Source organism: Pseudoliparis swirei, chromosome 10 (genome assembly GCF_029220125.1).
Source record: "Pseudoliparis swirei isolate HS2019 ecotype Mariana Trench chromosome 10, NWPU_hadal_v1, whole genome shotgun sequence".
NCBI classification, from domain to species: Eukaryota; Metazoa; Chordata; class Actinopteri; order Perciformes; family Liparidae; genus Pseudoliparis; species Pseudoliparis swirei.
In genome coordinates, this window is record NC_079397.1 from 9824902 (window position 1) to 9845558 (window position 20657).

The window sequence follows — 20657 nt, forward strand, 5'->3', positions numbered from 1 at the left end:
GCTTTTCAGCACCATAAAAGAAACTAGAACCATACTGTGTGAGGAATGAGCCCAGCGTGAAATACCACTCCATCTCAGCAGAGACCTTTGATGTCTGATGTTCTTTAATGAAACATCTCACTCACATCAGAGCTCCCTATTAAATTCCACTCATAGGAGGAGACAGAAAGAGCAAAAGAGTGAGATTGAGAAAGCCGGAGCAAGGGAGCGTTGACCTTTGTGTGCATGCGTGGGAGTGTGTGGGAGTGTGTGTGCGTGTATGTGTGTGTGTGTGTGCGCGAGTGAGAGAGAAAAGGAGTGACTGAACCACCTCGTGCATCGAGCACACCATCCATGGAGATAGAACAAAATAAATTAAAAGAACCCCAATTCAATAGCACTTTATTGAGCATTTTTATGAAAATCATCACATACTAACATCATAGCTTGTTCCTACATTGACTCGATAATGGAGAGCAGCATAAATTCCACAAGTCGAACTGAAACAAAACAATTTTTTTCTAACAAATCAGTACGACTGGAGGTACTCGGCAGCTACTCAAACAGTCTAAACTAGAAGACTTTAAAATATTATTAATTTTCTTTTGCATGAACACAAACTAATGTCCAGGAATCAGCGCTAACATTAGCAAGCTCAGCTAACTAGCATTAGCTAACTAGTGGATGCTAACCAGCGGAAGCTAACAAGCAGAAGCTGTGGGTGCAAGCTAGTTCTCCTGGCCTGCTGACTTCCATTGGCTGCAGTATCATTATAGGCTAGTTTTTTGTGTGCATAGCCTACAGAAGTGAGAGGGAATTAAAATTTCAGTTTGACTTTGTTTGCAATGTCTGTCATACATTGCTAAACCCTTTAGCTTTGTCAAATATGTGTGGTCAGACCCGAAAGCTTGCAAAGTTCCTCTGTGTCCGCGAGTACGTTTTAGTGTGTGTGTGTGTCTCTCTGTCTTTGCTCATCTATAGGTGTGTGTGTTGGCAGGAGTAAAAGAGCATCTGCTGAACAGCAGTCATGAGGCTAATTGTGATCGAGCTAACTCATCACAGTCGCACATCCACAACTACGTTACGACATACACACTCCAATGATTGCATGACCCTACAAAGATCATGAAACACACACACACACTTGTGAAACTGTATTTTTACCTTCGCATTGAAAATGCGGAAGGTTATGTTTTGATCGCCGTGTATTTATTTATTTGTATGCGTGTTACTCGCATAACTCAAAAAGTATTACACCGAATCGCATGACATTTGGTGGGATGATTGGTTATTATCCAGGGACCATTTGTTTAGATTTTGGGATCGATCGGGTCAAAGGTCATGGTCATGAAAAGGTCAAAATCTTCTTGAATCGCATGAAATTTGGTATAATGATTGGTTATTATCCGGGGACCATTTGATTAGATTTTGGGATCGATCGGGTCAAAGGTCAAGGTCATGAGAAGGTCAAAATCTTCTTTAATCGCATGAAATTTGGTGGGATGATTGGTTATTATCTGGGGACCATTTGATTCGATTTTGGGATCGATCGGGTCAAAGTCATGAAAAGGTCAAAATCTTCTTTTTTACCGTATCAATTTTTATCCAATTGGCATGCAACTAATGCCAAAATGTTCATAATTCAATGCCCAATCTTGTGATATGCGAAGGTATGCGCTCTACCGAGTGCCCGTTCTAGTTAATCAATGCAGAGGTAGCATTCTCTGATGGTCTGACTTTATAAAATATGAGGTAATTGGGCCAATTTCAGAGCTACACAATATATTATATTTAATACAGTTAACCATGTGTAATTCTGGCTAATCCCTGGTGAGGAGTCGACTGGCAGTAGTTTTGGGCTAGGGAGAAGCAGAGCTCAGAGCCACAGGTGCACCGCAGCAGTGCTGAGACACACCAAATCACTTAGCAACCACTTTGCCTTATTACCCAGAACCCACCGGGGTCCTGTTAGTGTATTAGCAGGGTATTCAGTTCTTTTCATTAGTGCCCCTGGCTCATATCTGCTTCCACCTGGGTCACAGATGAAATGTTTTCTTTCTCAAGATCCGTTTTCCTTTTCTCTTTTTGCCAGTTTATCCGTGTACTTCAGAGGCTTTTCTTCTTCGTCCCTCTCACCAAGCAGTATCTCCTCGGCTGTCTCTCTTTGCTACACGGGGAGAAATCCTATTTGTGTTCTCCTTTATGGCAGCACCGATTGTCGCGGATGAGTCCAGCTCAGTCCAGTTTAGCCGTTTCATCTGGTGGCTTGAGATCCTCTGGGTTTCAAAATCTTCCATTTTCAAAAAACAGTACATGTATATATATATATATATATATATTTAAAAAAGGCTGAAACCGAGGTTTGAATATGGCAGCGGTGGCATATCGTATTCGGGGTCTGTAAAAGCAGCATTAGGCAGTTTTGCACATAAAAATCCCAAATGGCTGCATGCAAGGCGATAACCATCCCCTCAGTAACAACAAATCATGCAATAGCTGTATCTTTCCTGTGGCATTTTCCTGCTTATTATTATCAGCTTTCTTTCACCTTCACCTTCTTGTGCATTGAGAGGACGTTCTGCAAATTTCATTTGAGTAAAAACACGAAGGAGGGATAGGACGCCAGCTTTCGGGATTTACACCGATGCGATTTAATGTCTTATTGCGAGAAAGTCGAGCCAAGTGCAACTCGGTTTTTGTTTTCCAGCAGCAAAATGTTCTGTCGTCCAGGTCTCAGTCCACTGACTAGTGTGTGCTTGGCTCCAGGGGCCACAGTGTACACGGGTTCTCTAACAAACACTGCTGCTGCTCCTCAATACCGCGGGCAAACAGCCTGATCAACTGGCACTGGACACTGCAGAGGGGAACAGAGTGCACACACACATAATATATTTAGTATATATATATATGTATATATTAAAAAAGAAGCACACAAGACATCATTGAGCCTGAATAATAAACCATCAATGTAATGACTGCTCATTTGAATGAGGCTTTCCTGTCATCGTGGCAGATGTAAAAGCAATGGAACGGCACCCCCTGTGTGCAGACTTGACAAGTAAACTCAGGGTGAGACGATATCTTTTTGTTGTGTTAAGTATGAAGATCTTTAAAGAGACACCTATAACAGGTGTTAGAATACCAATGGGGCTGACACACTACAATGACACATCCAGATACATGCGATAAAAAGAAAAAGTGCACAGGCAGAAACGAGCTGTGAACATCACAGGTGGCTATTATCGTACAGTATTTAGCCTCAATTACTGCCCTCGTCTTTTGGCTGCTCAATGACACCTTTACTTACAGGCTTCACCCGATCGTTAATATGATGGAACAGTGAAGTAACTTAGCATTTTTAACTCAATGTGAAGAATGTATACTCAGAATGCCATTCACACATGAAATAAAAACACAAAAAGTTCAATACAACACATTTACATATACAAGGTAGCCTGATATGTTTGGGTGATAATAACGTGACTTTTATTTTATTGTTTGCTTCAATCGTTGTAGCAGGTTGAGTTCCTTTTCCAAATGTGTATTTCTCACGACCAAATGCAAAACTCGTCCTTTCTTTCCGTTTCGCCTGGGCTATTTCCATTAATTATCCGAGCAGGACTCCGGCTGGCTCACGCCAAGAGCGATTAGCACAGAGGAAGAGGCAATAAAAAGACGGACTTCTGCTTTAATTAAAGGGGAGTAGCCTTTTAACATGGGGAGGGCCGTTAAATTAGCCACATTACAGCACCATGCATCATTGGCAAAGTACAATGGAGCATGAAATAAATGATGCATCCAGCAGTGTCACACCGGCTGTATAGAGATCTGATAGTGGAGGACGCTGAAGTGTGGACAGGGCCAGAATAATGAGCGGGGCTAATTTCGCCAAGTTGCCAAGATCGTCCAGCAGGGAACGGTGAAAGAGTCTCCTGACCACAGACTGTTGGACACAAGCGGCACTAATGGCACTGCTGCTATCATTTCGGTCTGGCAAAGTAGGAGAATTTCTTTCCCACCAGCCAACGCTAATTGCTCACCATCAGGATGAAACCCCCATTATATGTCTAAAGGAAAAGAAAGGAAATATTCATATGTTCTATATGAATTATATGGGTAGATCAATAGCACTTTCAAGCTTAGCTTAGCATTAAGACTGGAAATGGAGAAACGACTAGGTACAATGGGAAATAAATCCAACTACAATTAAGCTAACCAATTAACATCTTATTTTGTTTAATGCAAGCCAAAAACAATGTAAAAACTAAAATGTGCTTTCTCGAGTGTCTGCTGGTTGGCCGGTCAGGCTCGACGTTTCCTCTTTATTTACGCTACCGCCAGTCGCTGCAGCCGATTACAGAAACGGTGTTATCGATTGTCTACATACCAATGTTTATGTTGGCTATTGTACTTTGAAACGTTGCATCTTGCCTTATTGTCAGAGTGCTGTACAACATGAATATGAGATTACACCCATGCTAGCAGCTGTCTGGAACTGTCCCCTGCTAAATGCTCAGTACACTAACATGTCAGCGTGTTAACATGTTGACAATACAAATGCTGCTAAGGAGATGTTTAACATTATCACAACTAGTTAGGTGTGTTACAGAGCTACCAACTCTCACGGTTTCGCAGACACACGCCACGCCATTTTCACACCACACGCCACGCCCATGCAACCAATTCACGGGCAAAAAAAGAAATTTGATTTTTGCCGTGCTTTCTTTTTTTTTCAACTCAATCACACGATAGGAGCGATCTAAAATGAGCGATCTATAAACGACATCCTATTTACCCCATCCCCGGTTAACCGACACAACGAGCAGAGACTACCGGTGTTAATGCAGGGGCTCTCAGTCACACGCATTTCGGCCACGCACGCCGCCGCCACATCACATTTTCTTGAAAAAAAAAAAAACTCTAATGTTTTATTTAATTTTTGCCAGCTAGCATGCCAACGCTGTCCTCACTGTGAGGAATCCGTGAGCTGAGAAATGGGCTACACACAGCCAATCAGAAAAAACGTCTGTTGTATCTGGGTAAGATTTAACATTGTTTGTTAAGGATGCCCACGTGAATTAAAAACATTTTTATTTTTAAGGTAGCAAAAAAGATCGTAAAAGACCTTTGCAGAGCCCAGATGCAGTACAACATGGGTACAACATGGGTAACACGCCACATTAATTCAAATTTCCTGATATTTGAGCCACCAATGTGGCTGGTTGCTGCAAAATGTTGGTTGGTCACCACTGAAAAAATCAAAATTTTTTTTTTTTTTTGCTCTGGTGTTAGCGTGCTAATATTTCCTAATCAGCACTGTGCGGTACGGCTCTACGGAGCCACGCCGCTAGCTGAACACTCTACGTGTGAGTTTTACTTGACTGCATTGTGAATACAGAGCTGTCAAGCATACAGAACATCATCTATTTCTACTTGAGCTTTAAGTCTTAATATTCAGAGACAATTTAAACAGAACATTATGTTTGTAATACCGAGAAAAAGAACAGCCCATGTCTGGTATGATCGCCACAAGTATTTCACTGCTTTTCTTCATTATACCTCTTCTACAATCTTGTGTGCACCGATTCAGGAGCCATTTGCCATTCTTCATCTCTGCTGAGCGATATTCTGCCCGTCTTTATTGCCTCAAAAAAGTTAATTTATCCGTCACAGGCTTCATAAAAGGACAAATAAGCTGGCACAGTGATTGAACCATGCCTGTCTTCAGCGGTCACAATTCAGCAACAAAACAATTCAGTTTTACAGCATTACAAAAATCATATACACATATATATATATATATACACACACATATACTGTATATAGATACACACACATATGTATATATACATATATATGGGTCACACATTCATGACTGGTAAATGACAAATCATTTTATTGTTTTTTGCTGATGCTGAGTTGAAATAATAGTTTTTTTGCACCTGAGATTTTAAATCCATATTTCTAACAATACATGGAAAAGTGAGTGCTTTAAAAAACTACTGCAGTAAGTTGTAATGTACATTGAAAGGTGATTGTATGATTAGCTACCTGACTTGGATGGCAGCGCCAGGCAGGATCTCCCCGTCGCAGTTCCAGCTGCTGTGGCAGGTGCTGGAGTTGCATGTTGTTGGAGCCGAGCATATGGGACTGAAGCCTGTCACCTTTGGACTCTCGATCGGATGCTCTGGTGAATCCGGCTCATGGTACCGCGGCTGGAAACGAAACTTCCTCACCCGGTGGACCTCCACAAACGAGTGGTCAAACTGTGGAATAGGAAATGGATGAAAGAGAGGAGGAGAGATGAATGGACGGATGGGTGAAGGAACAGATGTTCCCACAGATGTTGCAAAGGTTAAGACCGACACTCTGCAGAAGCACTTTCACTGTAGTTTCATTTGAAACTGCAGGAAGCTAGAGGGAACACAAGACTCCGTCTCTGTTTTGGGATTCACTAAGTAAGGTTTTGTGTCAACTTTTTTTGGGAGGAAAATGCAGTTTAGAGTTAAAATGCATTTTTAGTTTTTTTCAAGTATTGCGTATTTTCATGATTACTCTATTGTCGGTGTTTCCACAAGGGCGCTTCAATCCGAAGTATTAAACACCATGCAGAACACAATGACATACAAGTGATATAGCACACACTATATGCTAAAGATGGATGATAATGTTGAGGAAAAGATAGTTTTAGTGTCTCCGCCTCAATTTGATGGATTGAGATCAAACTAAAAAAGTGAATCTATTTTATCAACTATTTGTCTTTGGTAGATACATAGATTGGGGTTCATTCAAAACTCATTTATTAAAAATACCATTAATTTATTTAGACATTTAAATGTCTAACATGATATATCAACTATCCCAATCGCACACACACACACACAATAGAGAAGCCTCTGCCCATTTTCAGAGATATTTCTCTGGAATATGAAGATCATATTGGGCAGTAAAAGTTAACAGGCTCCTAGTGGGTGAGATAAAAAGATAATTTATACTCGATTGTCTTTCTGTGGACTCCAGCTGATTTTATAATGAACAGTAAAACTACACGTAGATTTATTCGGCTTCTCCCCGTTTTCGATAAAGAAAAACACCCAACAGGAGTCAGAATGCAAAATGGATGGAGGGAGAGAAGAGGTCAGATAAAATGGAGGTGCATAAAAACTATGTAAACGGTGGAGTAGAAGAAAGAGAGAGAGATGAAAAGAAATAATTTTGTCAAAGGCCCTCTTTCATCTCACTCAGTGTCGCAGAAAGGTTCAGCTCTGTACGACGCACTTTCTTCTACTTCGCGGAGTTTCACTTTCTCTCTATCCCCATGCTTTTCTTCACCTTTTTCCCTTTTCCTTCCCCTCTCTCGCTTCCTTCTCTCCTTTTCTCGCCCTCTCTCATACCAAAAGCAGAGTGACAGCCATTTGCTTCACATCAGACCCACTTTATGACTGGAGCCGCTTTGCATTCATGTTGGACTGTCTGCCTAAAAGGCTTTCTGACAAGGCCATGAATACGCTTAGTGGCTTCTCACTCCTTGTTTCTCTCCGCTTGGCTGGACATTGATGCTGATATTAAGTGAACTCTGATGCAAAGTCCCACTCACCGTACTTATATGACTACTTGTCTACCTTTCTGTGTTGCGAGTGAAGCAGCGAAGACAGCCTGCAGACACACTGCCTCATGTCTTTTAAATGCAATACCGCACTCTGATCTGTGGTCGTCAGACAGTTAATGATAATATCGTTTGGTTTTATCCATTAGGGAGAACTGACAACTCCATGACTGAAAGGCAAAAAAAGACCCACTGGAGGCTGCTGCACAAATTCATCTCCATTAATTTGATATGGGATACAAGCGACTCTATCAGAAGGCATTGTGGGTATACAGGAGTCAGGACTGACCGGGGACACACAAAATACAAGTTGCATAAAGTTCCTCTGGAAACTCCATCGTGATTTGTTGAAAATGCAACAAAGAAAAGACTTAGACACAAACCAAAAACATCATCTACATTTTGGGGGAAAGTGCAGGTGGCTTGTTTACACATTGTTAGCTCATGAACAAGCTAATTGCTAGCTTGCAAGCATCAACATCACCCACCGCGATTAGTGCGAAGTAGTGGAGGCGACTGGTCGCTTTCAATGGTTCTAAGAGAGTCTAGAGAGCCTAGCGCATGCTAACGTGCTCAGGTGGTCAAAGGTAGCGTGCTGATGTTTAGCAGGTTTAATGTTTGTCATCGTGGATTAGCCTGTTAGCATGCTATTGTTCAGCACTTGGCTGTAGGCCTACAAAGGGAACTGGGTACAGGGTTTGAAGCAGCGCCACGCTCATTCCTGTGTAAAATCGCCTGGAGGTGCACGAAGCGAACAAAAGTCCGACCCCCGAGAATAAAGAATTATCTGCTGAGTTACAGACGTCCCTTTCCCAATGTAAGTCTATTGGAAAAACTCATTTTGGGCCCACTTTGACCTGATAATGATGGTCGATGAAAAGTACATTTTAAAAGGAAATCAGCAAAGAGGGAGGGAGATGATAATGTCTGTACCACATTTTATGGCCAGTATGTATATATATATATATATACACACACACATATATATACATATATACATACATACATATACATATATATATTTACATACATATATATATCACATTTTATGGCCAATATATATGATGTAACCTCTACATATATATATATATATATATATATATATACATACACACACACACATACATATATACATATATATATTATATATAGATACTAGTGCTGTGAAAAATAACGCGTTAACTCAGTTAATTCAATTACAGGTTTAACTAGTTTTTTTATTTTAACGCATTTAACGCATGCGCAGAATGAGCTTAAAAGAAAGTCACTTGCAAAATGAGCTTCCAATACACCACTTCAATCTGAACTCTGTCCGCTCTCATGCAGGCGTCTGTTTCATCGTAAATGATCCTTCCGGGTTCACCACGAAACTTGTGACGACTTTTACTTACTTCTCAGGGTCTCAACTCGCGTCGATCGATCGCGACCCTCGCAGTCAGCGGTGTGCGTAGTAGTTAAAAAGATTTAAGATTATGGCCCCCCCCCCCTTCTCTATAGCACGTCTTTGTTCTTTTATTAAACTAAACGTAAAAAAGTCACTTGTCAATCTGTCCACCTTTAGATTGTATCATGGTGGAGTTAATGGTTGACAAACAAGAGAAAATGTTCTGTTTAACCCTCCTGTTACCTTTACATTTACTAACATATTTTACCCTCGGGTCAATTTGACCCCAGCAATTAAAACCTCAGAAAATTATTAGAATTAATATTGCTTCCCAAGTTTAAGTGTGAGGTACTTTATGTTTGTTTGTTGACTACCTAAATAGCCCTTTGAATAAATAAAAAAGTTGATATTTCTTATATGTTTGACACAGTGAAAAACAGCCTGGGGTCAAATTGACCCCAAAGAACCCACGACATTAAACATTGAATGGGGTCAATTGACCCGAAGGGTAACAGGGGTAAACATTCTGTTTAGGATGAAGATGTATTAATGTTCCATATGGAAGAAAACTGCTAAATAACTGCTGAGTTGCAGCACCATTGTATAGAAGAATGTATAAATGTATATATCCGTCTTTTGTCATAAATCTCTATGTTCTCACAAAATATACCGAGAATATCGGTAATATGTGATTAATCATGATTAATCCACAAAAACCTGTGATTAATCCGATTAAAATTTTTAATCGTTTCACAGCCCTAATAGATACATATTGGAGTCATACTTTGCAGTAGCATCACTAGGCAAAGTCCTTTTTTCTATTTTTGCACAAAACACGCGGCTGTTGTCATTCCATCTTCTGTAATATATTTTTCTGGTTGTTAAATCTCCTTGTAAAGCACTATGTGACTAATGTCCCTGAAAAGCTCTATATAATTTTGTTTTTACTTACTTACGGCTTGATTGGATTAGGCCTGAACAAATTGGTTATTTATTTCACTAAGTCATCTGGATGTAATGTGCTTTATTGCGACCGCGGTATTCCGAGGACACGCTTCATGTCACACAAAGCAGCAATTTGCTCAATTTGCTATGTTTCACTGTAATAGTAGCAGCTTTATTGGTATTAATTAGTTTGCTACTGCTTGTATTCCATTCATTTTAAAGCTTTGAATACATATCTAATCATTAATCATATCTTATTGATGCTCATCATTGTAATCCCAACAACATGTTCACCTCAGGAAGCTCAGAACACAGTTTGAAAATGCACACTTGTACCAAGGAAGCTATTGTCGATGAAATTACTTACAGGTTCCTTCTAGATGGGATGAACTTCCCGAGGGTCTTCCTGAGGTAATAATTACTAATCACCAGACTTCCCCTGGCAATACTTGTGCTATCATGAAAGGGCATTAGTCTGGTATCAGCCTGTTCTCCCCTACAGCATATCCCTGATGCAGCGATAACTGGTGCCTCTCTGGACCCGGGTGGAGATTATTTATGATACGTGGGAAGACACGAGGGCTAAGGCATTTGAACTGAAGTGAACCAGAGTTGGGAAATTGAGCCGAGTCAGCAAATGGAGATGCTAGCACAGCAAGTGGGCAAACTCCTGACTTTTTCTCTCTTGTTTACAGTCTTAAGACACTCAATTCATCTGTGCACAGGTCGAGCAACTCCTGACGATAAGAGCCGCATCCTGCAGCAAAGTGATTGATGCGAGGCTTCTTTAAGATGCATGCAATTGTATTTGAAAGTGTTGCTTTACTTTGGTGATTCCTTCACTCTCTGAAGGATGAATCTCCTGGATGAATACAGATCATATCGTTTAGACATATTCTCTAGCGCATGACACTGTGGGAGGACACTTACTTTAGAGATATTAATTCATAAATTGAAATATATTCCCGGTGGGTAATATCTTAGGAAGTGCTCTGAAGATAAATCATTCACCTCCTTCACTCATACCTGGTCTTCTTTGTTGGTGTGTCGGACGAGGTGTCTGAGGAAGTCCAGACGGGAGCACTTCCTGACGAGGATGAGGTCTGTGGTGCCGTCGGCGAGGTGAGCGGCGGGCGACAGGCCTTTGGGGCTGCGGGGACACGCGCAGCTCATACTGGCCGCGTTGATGGCAATAAACTTTGACCGGATCACACTCCAACGATCTGTAACAGAGGAGTCAAGAGTCAAGTTTATTTACCTGTGCAAACATCTGTTAACCCACTGGAGTAATGAAGTTATTGATGTTAAATGGTAGAGAAAAGGCTGACGATGAGTGCAAGATGCACCTAAAGACGGTATTTTGATCTTCATAACCGGACACAAGGCACACTATTTAGGCTACTAAAAAGGATAAAAAATAACTATGGATGCAGCCATTTTAATAAACTTGTTAATCCTGCTCATACAGTATATATTCATGTAACTCTTTAATGCTGTTCATTCTGTACACATGACATCTATTTGCTTATGTCCATCCTGGAGAGGGATCCTCCTCTGTTGCTCTCCTTAAGGTTTCTTCCCCTTTTCTCCCCATGAAAGTATTTTTCTATTTCTTTGTCGTTTTTCCTGATCCGATGTGAGGTCAAAGGTCAGGGATGTGTACAGATTGTAAAGCACTCTGAGGCAAATTTGTAATTTGTGATACTGGGCATTGCAAAATAAACTGAATTGAAAATCATTGTCAGTAATACCGTCGCCGCAAAATACAACGGCATGTTTACAAAACTCTCTCAAACCTTTCTGCTGACTTCAAAGCACTCTCAAAAAGCCTCCTGCTGAAAATAACATGAGGACTGTGCCTTTAAAAACAGCATTCATATTTTCTGCCCTACACCTATTGTACAGTTTTTGGTTCATTCAAATCTCTTCTTTTTACTGCAGTGTCAAATCTCCTCCATCAGACATTGACACTTTAAAATGAACAGACCCCGAGCTGCCGTGAATACGCTCTCCTGTAATTCATTTACGATGCAAAGCAGCGCTGCAGTATTCGCAAAACCTCAGATTTAGTTTACAGTATTCTGCCAGCTCTCAGTTATTAACTTGCACAAGTAAGATGAGAGAGAAAAATCATTTGCCACTTACAATCCTCATAGATAGTCGAGATAGACCTGCTGTGCATTCGTGAAAAGTGTGTGTGAGTCGGGTTAGGGAGGCCGCGTTGCCGCTCCCCCTCGACCGAAACAAATAATCTCTGCAAATTTAATTTAAAAAATGATACGGTGTATATTTTGCGAGTGCTTTATGAGTCCTTAAGCAAGAGTTCCCAGCTTGCTACACATCAGCAGTGATGATGATGAGGGTCCATTAGGATCCAGATGTCTTGGCGGGAATTCTCAGAGCAGCATCCCCCCGAAGAGCTGAGCGCCGTGTTTATAAAATCTAGTTTGTTGGACGGCATCTAAAGAGGAGGTCGTATAGTTGAAGGCCGATTGGATTAACCTCACATTTGCTTGTTATGATTAAATGAGGTGAGAGTCATTGGAGGAGGGGGGGGGGGGGGGAGGAGGAGGAGGAGGAGAAGTGATCACTGACATTCAAACCTCAGGAGGGAAGAAAATGATGTGACGTCGGAAAGCAAAGCCTTTCGTGAAAAACAAACGTACAGAGGTGACAACGCGAAGCGACGGTAACAAGCCAGCAAAAAAAAAATGTCTACATGGCAAGTAGCGATTTAAACAGAATTAAAATTAAAAACAACAACAAATCCATCCGTGGACTGAGGCTGTGCATTAGAAGAACGTTTCCAAATGAGTATTTGCTTTCGGAGGATGGGCTGACTCATTTGCAGAGAGAGAGAGACAGAGGGTGTCCTGCCTCATTGATTTTGCAGTTGTCTTGAGATTTCCCTCGCAAGGACACACACACGCGCACACACACACACACACACACACACACACACACATATACACACACACACACACACACACACACACACACACACACACACACACACACACACACACACACACACACACACACACACACACACACACAGGAGTTGGTGTGTTTTGCTGCTGCTGTCAGTGAGTTGAGAGAAGCTCCCCCCACCCCTCCTCCACCCCCGCGGTCAGGGGAGGGGGGGGAGACACAGGAAAACCTGAGGTGACGTCCCACTCGGAGCTGAGTGGACAGACACTCGCCTCGTCCATAATCTCATCAAACAGAGGCAGGGGTGGGTGAGGGGAAAATTGGAAATCGATAGGCAAAAATAAGTTTAAAAAGGCTCCGTCAGGGAGTAGCGGAGTGTCACTAAAATCTGTTTATATTTTCCCGTCGATAACTCATCAAGAATCTCATTTTGCCGTGCCGCGGGAGGAAAAAAAACAACCACAACAGAAAATGGAGATATTTGAAAAGGAGAAGATGACGTTGTTATTTACATTCTGTCCACCTCAGGTACCGCAGAATGTAAATATGTGTGCGTGTGACTTCAAGGAAGAAAAACAACAGCCAACATGGGATTGTCTCATCTTCTTTTGTTTTTCTTCTTTTTTTGTCTTTCCTCTCAAAGGAAATACTTATTTTCACACATCTCAGGAGATAGAAATGTCTTTAAAACAGACAAACTGTCAGATAACGAGGCAGAGAAATGAGAAATGGGCTCTTTAGGTGTGATTCATTTGACACTTTTCCAGTAATAACCCCAAACACGTACCTTTATCAGACTTTTCCTTCTCCTCTGACATCTCCCACCGCAGGTCTTTTGATGAGGGCTTGTGCTGACAGACCCGGCACCTGAAATATCAGCGTACACCTTGTTTTACATTCATCAAACTATCAGTGTTGCTGTGACATTCAAGCTCAAGCTTAGATGACTCATTAGGAGGGTATACATCCGGTCCACCCTAAAATAACTTGTATAGTGTTTTTCAATTTAAGTCATGTACAGGCGAAGAAGTCATCACTTTTTATGGAAAAATATGTTGTTATGGAAACACCTCATTTTACTTCCAGTCCCCTTAACAAACACAAACAATGGCTATGCAAAGAGTCTCAAAAAACCAAAGCACTTAGTCAAGTGCTTTTTTGGAGAAGACTGAATGGGCTCTCGGTCCACAATAAATCAGATGGGCTTCCTGACAATGTAAACTAAGCCATTTAGGCTCTGGAAGGTGCACCGTTGCCATTAAGGAGCATCAGATGGGTTAGCACATTGTGAAACGGTGCTGAAACGCTGCAGAATGGAGGTCTAGGATGGCTTATTTACCCGGATCGACACTGGAGCTTATCCCGGGGGTCCCCCATGTTGTTCTTAGCGGGGAGGAAAGAGATCGTACCCTCGTAGTAGTTATGACTCAGAAAGGTTTTTACGCCTGGAACACAAACACATTGTAGGCAACAGAATGCGTGATTTATTTGTTGTATTTAATTCACCCCAATCATAGCTTAAATTCTCAAAGCAACACATCTGCATAACTCATCGGACCACTATTCCTTATCTTTCGGTTCTAATTCCCCTTTTCTATCGAGGTTGTTGGCAGGTTAACTGGGTTAAAAAAAAAAAACTTTCAGCAAGTTTAGTAATAATGCTCTCGTTGTTTTTAAAAGCCTTGTTGTGTTCGGTAGCCCTGGGGCCCGTTTAATAATAAATAATTATTATACAAATTATTATAATAATTATTAAAAGTGTATACAGTTATGTGCTTGAGCCATGCTCATTTCTGTATGTCCAATTTAATTCAGGTAATGTATTATATTTGTAGAAATTCTATTTACAACCTGACAGCAAGCACAAATAATAATAATACTAATATTATATAATGTCATTCTGGGGACATTTTCATTCACAAATGAGCCTGTATGTCCCAGTGTTTTGGTTAATAATTAATCACACCATTGTCATTGCAGTTGGCACTAGTTAATAGCTCAGTTTTATAACTTATACAGTTGATGAATTTATTTAAAGCACTTGACAGTGTGCATGTGTCTATCCTCAGGGGGAGGAACCATCTTGGTCAGCCTCTTGGTGTTGGTGAGTCCCACCACTGAAACCCACAAGCTTTAGGCTGTGTGTTAGATTTATATCTTAATCCTCCAAAGTCTGGACCCGGGGCAGGACCAGCAAGCTCAGGGATAAACTCAAGGTTACTTCACGTAAAAAAAAAAAAAAGCCGGTGTGAGGCCAGTAAGCTCAGAGGTCAGAAAAAAAGATTAAAGAGTGTGACTCTTCAGGCTAAGCCTGAAGAGTCACTCAGGTTTAGAAAGACGCTGGCCTCCATACCCGACAGGTCATATCTAGCAGGACCCAGCCATCGCGTCCTCTCGCTGTCTGCCAGCACGTCCCCATAGAAACCGTAAAGCAACGAGACGGAGTATCTGAGGAAGACGTCATTGTGGTGGACTGAACACACGTCCATTGGCTGGCAGTCCCCTGTGAAGACACGCCCACAAACAGTCATAAAAATCTTGAAAAAACATGAAACCAAAACCAGCTGCTGTAATAATCACTCAAAGGTTGTTTGTAGCTTCACACACACACACACACACACACAAACACCACACATACCAATTGAAACAGCATGCCATCCTGACACGTAGTGTGCTGAAAGTCTTTTGCGAGTCTTTCAATTACTCACTCACCCACAACGATGTGTAGAGCAGAGGTAACTGGATCGTTGGTTCCCACTGTGCCAAAGCAGATACAATCAGTGGACCCTGTTGGATAAGAGACACACAGGTCGATGGTCAGCCATTACACCGACAGGTTAATGACATCGTGATGGGATACAAATCGCTCACACAAATACCGTATTCAACACTAAATAAATAGCCAACCTCGACTATTCAAAGCCAATAAGTGGAGCCTTTTTACCTCGCCTCACACACCCTCCTGCTGGATTGCATCTCATGCATCGCCTTTAGATGGAGTTATACGTCTTTCAAAGCTGCGGCCTAGTACGAAAAATTAAGTGGGATGATTTTATTAGGCGGAAGTAAGGAGACGTCTCAGTTAAGTGAACTAATAGGATGGCTCCGGGCGCCGGGCTATCATCAACACTCAATAGCCAACAAATGAAGGATAAGAGGCATATCCCCTGCCGGCAGAAAAATGCTGAGCTTGATATTAAATCTTTCCAACTTGAGAGGTAATACGGCTCCAATCTCTCGTCCTGCTCCACATGGCGGAATTTCAGACCTATCTGGCCAACTTTGATCATCTTCAAGGGGTGAAATGGAGAGAGAGAGAGAGAAAAGAGAGAGAGAGAGAGATGTTCTGGGCTGGCTCACAGAAGCGTGACAGAGGAGATGAGTATGAAGATGAGCTCCTTCTGACTTTCTCCTGCACTTTTTATGAACATCACTCATCGGGCCTTTGCCCCCCCCCCCCCTCCGAGTTTCACGATCACATCCGAACTCTTTCAAATTGCTCGCGACATGCGCTGCAATGCCTGCGCTTTTGCAGAGTGCAAAAAAATAAATAGTAAAACGGTGGTGACACATGCCATTTGACTTTTCTAAAGCTACCCAGTAAAAGCGAACCGACTTTGAAAGGCTCAAAGTGGCGCACACAGATGTTCAATGGCGCTCAGCCCTCAGACGTTCAATGTTTTATTCCCCTTAAGTTACTCAACCGCGGGAGAGCCTGTTGGCATGTTCGGAGGAGAGAGCGTACACCGTCTCAGCGGAGAGGCTACAGCTATTGATTTGAAATTCCCCCAAAACACTGTCTTGCCAATACAATCGTCTTGTCAGGGGGAATCATCTTCATCTCACGGACAACAATGGAGTCTTGATGCTTTTTAATCCCCAGAAAAAATGAGATTTTTGCTGTTTGAATTCATGTATTTATAGCTGCACTTGCGACTGTGTCTTATAACGATAAGAGTGAACCCTTTAATTAGACAAGTAGACCTTTGAACAACATATCATTTAAAAAAAAATCTTTTTTTATTATATTTTTATAAAAATAAGCTACTTTCAATGAGATTTGAGAAAAGCATCCGTGAACATGACAGCTCGATGACGAGGCTGTAAATCAGCTCACGGCTCTTTCATTTGAAGCTTGGCATCGAGGCCTTTCATTTCTCACTGACACATTAACAATATTGATTGTTTTATTGATAAAATCATGACTGGCAACCCGGTGGCAAAGACACACTTCTTCCATGATGGCGTAGAAGCATAAATATACAAAGCAAACACAGCTACGGTTTTTATAGCAAAACCTCAACGTCGGCTACTTTTCTCTTTTAGCCAGACGTTAGAGACACTTTTATCACCGTTATTTGAGACATTATTAAAAGGGGGTTATAACTGATTTACAACTGACAAAGTTAAAATCTTTTTTATTACATTTACAGATATGTACTCTCACTTAAAACAAGGTTAAACAACTTCCTGTAACAGCTGTAGTTATTCTTGCAAATGTTCCTGGAGGAGGGACTACTTTCAGCTGTGGATGAATACACACATGGTGCTCTAGTACAGAGCTGTGTTAAGGGGATTGATTTTAATGACACTACGATGTTCATCGTATTGAAGGAACCCGTCACCCACTTCCAGTGTGTGGCTCACTGGTGTGTTCAATAGATTTTGGACAACAATGGAGTTGATGACACGGAGAAATAAGAGCACTGTGGCTTTAACTACACAGACAATACTTATTATTAGATCAATTCACTGTAGGTTTTGATCTTTTCACGTCACTTGTGGATTGTTGTGATTGCTGCTATTTTCATAAAAATCTGAATTCTCCTCTCCAAATGTCTGCAGTTATGATTAGATTAGATTAGATATTCCTTTATTCGTCCCACAATGGGAACATTTCAGGATCACTAATTAATAGCATTAATAGAAAATAAAAATAAGACACAAACACAATACTAAATACAAAAATACTAAATATACAGAGGAAACTAAATATATACACAAGGCAGTGACCGAGTAGAGAAGACACTCTTGAAGGAGCATTCTTTAATTCGACGTGCCTTTGCTTTGACAATGCTCTGAAAATAACCCCAAAAAAACGATGATTTTAATTTAAAAGCGGAGAGATGAGAGGCTCGCCGTGGTCATTTTAGGCTCTGTTTAACTCTTGATGGAAGCAATCCTGAGCATAATTAGCCGCTAAAGTCTTTGAACTGCATGAATGGCACACCAATTACATTTCAAAACATCTTTCGAACAACTCCTCTGCATCCACTCGAGAGCTTTCGTCTCCGCAGCCCTGGGTTTCAGACTCACGGCTTCACGTTATTGAGCTGAAGTGTTGTAACGAGAATGTCCTTCACGCAGTTGTATGAAAAGATTAGATCTTAGACACCGACAATTATATTCCATCAGCAATTGTGAAAAAGGCAAAACAACTGAGTCAACACATCCAAATTCTAATTGTAATTGGCCTTAAAATAATCGTTTGATTGTTAAACCCCTCGGCTACTCCCTCCACGCTGTGCCTCGTATCGGTCTCCACGCACTGCATTTACCCCCGCGTGAAAATTACAGTGATTTCAAAATGTCACACAGCACGTTTTCATTCATGGCACTTTGGATTGATTGACCCTCCGCGGGGCCCCCGGTGGGACCTCTGCCCTGTTGCCATAGCGATTCTCTTATGTAACTCAGCAACCCCAGACCAGCTGGGCTGCAGTTCATCAATACGGAAAAATCAATAACAGTTCTGCTGAGTGCGATCTTTACGCAGGGGTCCAGACAAACCTTTTCTTCTAACTTGGAATCCATTATCGAGTAAGACTTTTCCCATTTGAGGAGACGTCAAAAGTTCTTTCCTTTTTGGCAAATTATAAGGTGACCAGAGTTACATTATGTTCTCAGCTGGTGGAGGAGATAAGTGGTGTATTTTCAAACGCATGACTGAATGTAAAGCCAAAATGGTAACATGTAAAAAAAAAAAAAAAGACTAATTCTAGAGAAGTAAGACCACAAGCGGCTCTTTGCCTGTGACTCAAGAGGAGTAGTATCCATCTTCTGCGGTTTCTTTCCCCCATTTTATTCAGACTCCATATTTCAATACTTTTAAATTTGGAACACGGTGGTTCCAATCTTCGCATCTAAAAAGATATCCCTCTCAAGCTTTTAACACAAACACACAAACACCAAAGTGAAATTCCTTTTAAGGTGACACTCAGAGACCATTATCACAAAAAAACACTCCATCACACGCTCGTCTTTCCAAACCTCGAGTGTGTTTTTCACGCGATATAATGACCGAAGCTCACCGGCAGGAATGATCCCAATGCGTAGAGAACACGGCACCAACTCGGCATCCGGTTGGTTCTGGTCCACGCCGTTGTCCGTCTGGATCCTGGTGACCAACCCGTGCAGGACCTCGCTGAACATCCCATCTCCACCCACACACACCACCCTGGACAGACAAAAGATATCAACAATATGCACGAGCTCCACATGACATCCGTTGAACGTTGCTCAGAATAGATTTGGTTCATGACGGTAACTAGAGGCGACGCTAAGGAGTTCCTTTACATGAAGAAAAAAGCGACATAACCACAAGACCTTGAGGATAAGAGCAGAGACCAGCAGGTGTTCCTGTGAAAGCATTCACTAAATATCAGTATCACCCCCCATTTTGAAAGTCTATATAAAGACTTTACAGAAATGGACCTATGACTTATACAAACAGCATAATGGACTCCCACTATGACCCGCTGGTCTGGATATCGTATGAATAGAAGCCGGAGACGGCATAAAGATAAATCTATAGGACTTATGTGACCGATTTGTACGTTTAGATTTATTGTTATGTTATCGAAAGTGATTCCAGAGAAAATAATCAGCTACATTTCTAAAATAATCATTAAAAAGGTCGAAATTCGAATGCGACGTCTGTTTTATTGCCTTCAGATCTGAACCGCTACTTTCTCTTCAGTTCACCACTTGATTTGAATTGAATGTCTAAAGCTTTGTGTGATCATACCGGGGGAAAAGACTGTTATGCAGATGGCTCTCGGGTCGACTTTACATCGATTCAAAGCATATCTTGAACCATGCAAATGAAAAATCTGTCCCCGAAACCCTGAAGTCTGAAGACATGGTTTTACACTTGGAAAGTGAAGTGATTTCACTTTTCTGTTGGAGAACTGAAACTGGGATTTTGAAGCTGTAAGTGGCATCGGGTCCTTTTGCCTTTAAACATAAACTTTCAGTCCTACTGACTTCCACTGTAGGAGTGATCGCAATGCGACGGAACACAGATTACAGCTCAACACACGGCCTCATGACAAGCTCCTACACTCAAAGAAATGACTCATTGGATGAACTCAATTAAATTGTTGGCAGGTTTTCCATCCAATAATTATATGCAACTCCAACTCAAATTTAGCACATCAGTGCAATAAAATGGAATTAAGTTAGTCCAACTCATTTGTATCAAATACATCTAAAATAAAATAACGATATTCATTAAATTAAATTAATTTGTGTTTGTCCAACTCAAAATATAAACTAACTAACTAAAAAAATATGCAAACTCCACACAGAAGGAACACCCCTACTGGGAATTGAACCCACGGTCCTCTGGCTGTGAGTCAAGAGTGCTAGCCACTACACCACCGTACAGCCCTGAAAGTGTCTTCACCTCATGTAAACAACTGATTTTCAGCTGGCGCATGCGCAAAGGGGAGTCCCCAATGAAACACATTTATTTTGAGTTGATATGCACACCATCTAACCTAAATAAATCTAATAAATGAAAGTATTCAT

At 41.3% G+C, this 20657-nt stretch overlaps 1 protein-coding gene across 1 annotated transcript in view; it reads right to left on the bottom strand.

The window, feature by feature from the left end:
• Positions 1-364: 364 nt before the first annotated feature.
• Positions 365-20657, bottom strand: part of cerk (ceramide kinase) — a 38380-nt gene continuing 18087 nt past the window's right edge. Inside the window, exons 6-13 of the mRNA XM_056425223.1 lie at positions 19157-19302; positions 15558-15632; positions 15199-15348; positions 14185-14290; positions 13633-13712; positions 10941-11137; positions 6031-6245; positions 365-2833 (exon numbers count right to left, since the gene is read on the bottom strand). Of these exons, the coding sequence (XP_056281198.1) occupies positions 2725-2833; positions 6031-6245; positions 10941-11137; positions 13633-13712; positions 14185-14290; positions 15199-15348; positions 15558-15632; positions 19157-19302 (1078 nt within the window). The 3' untranslated portion in view covers positions 365-2724. The remainder of the gene's footprint in view (positions 2834-6030; positions 6246-10940; positions 11138-13632; positions 13713-14184; positions 14291-15198; positions 15349-15557; positions 15633-19156; positions 19303-20657) is intronic.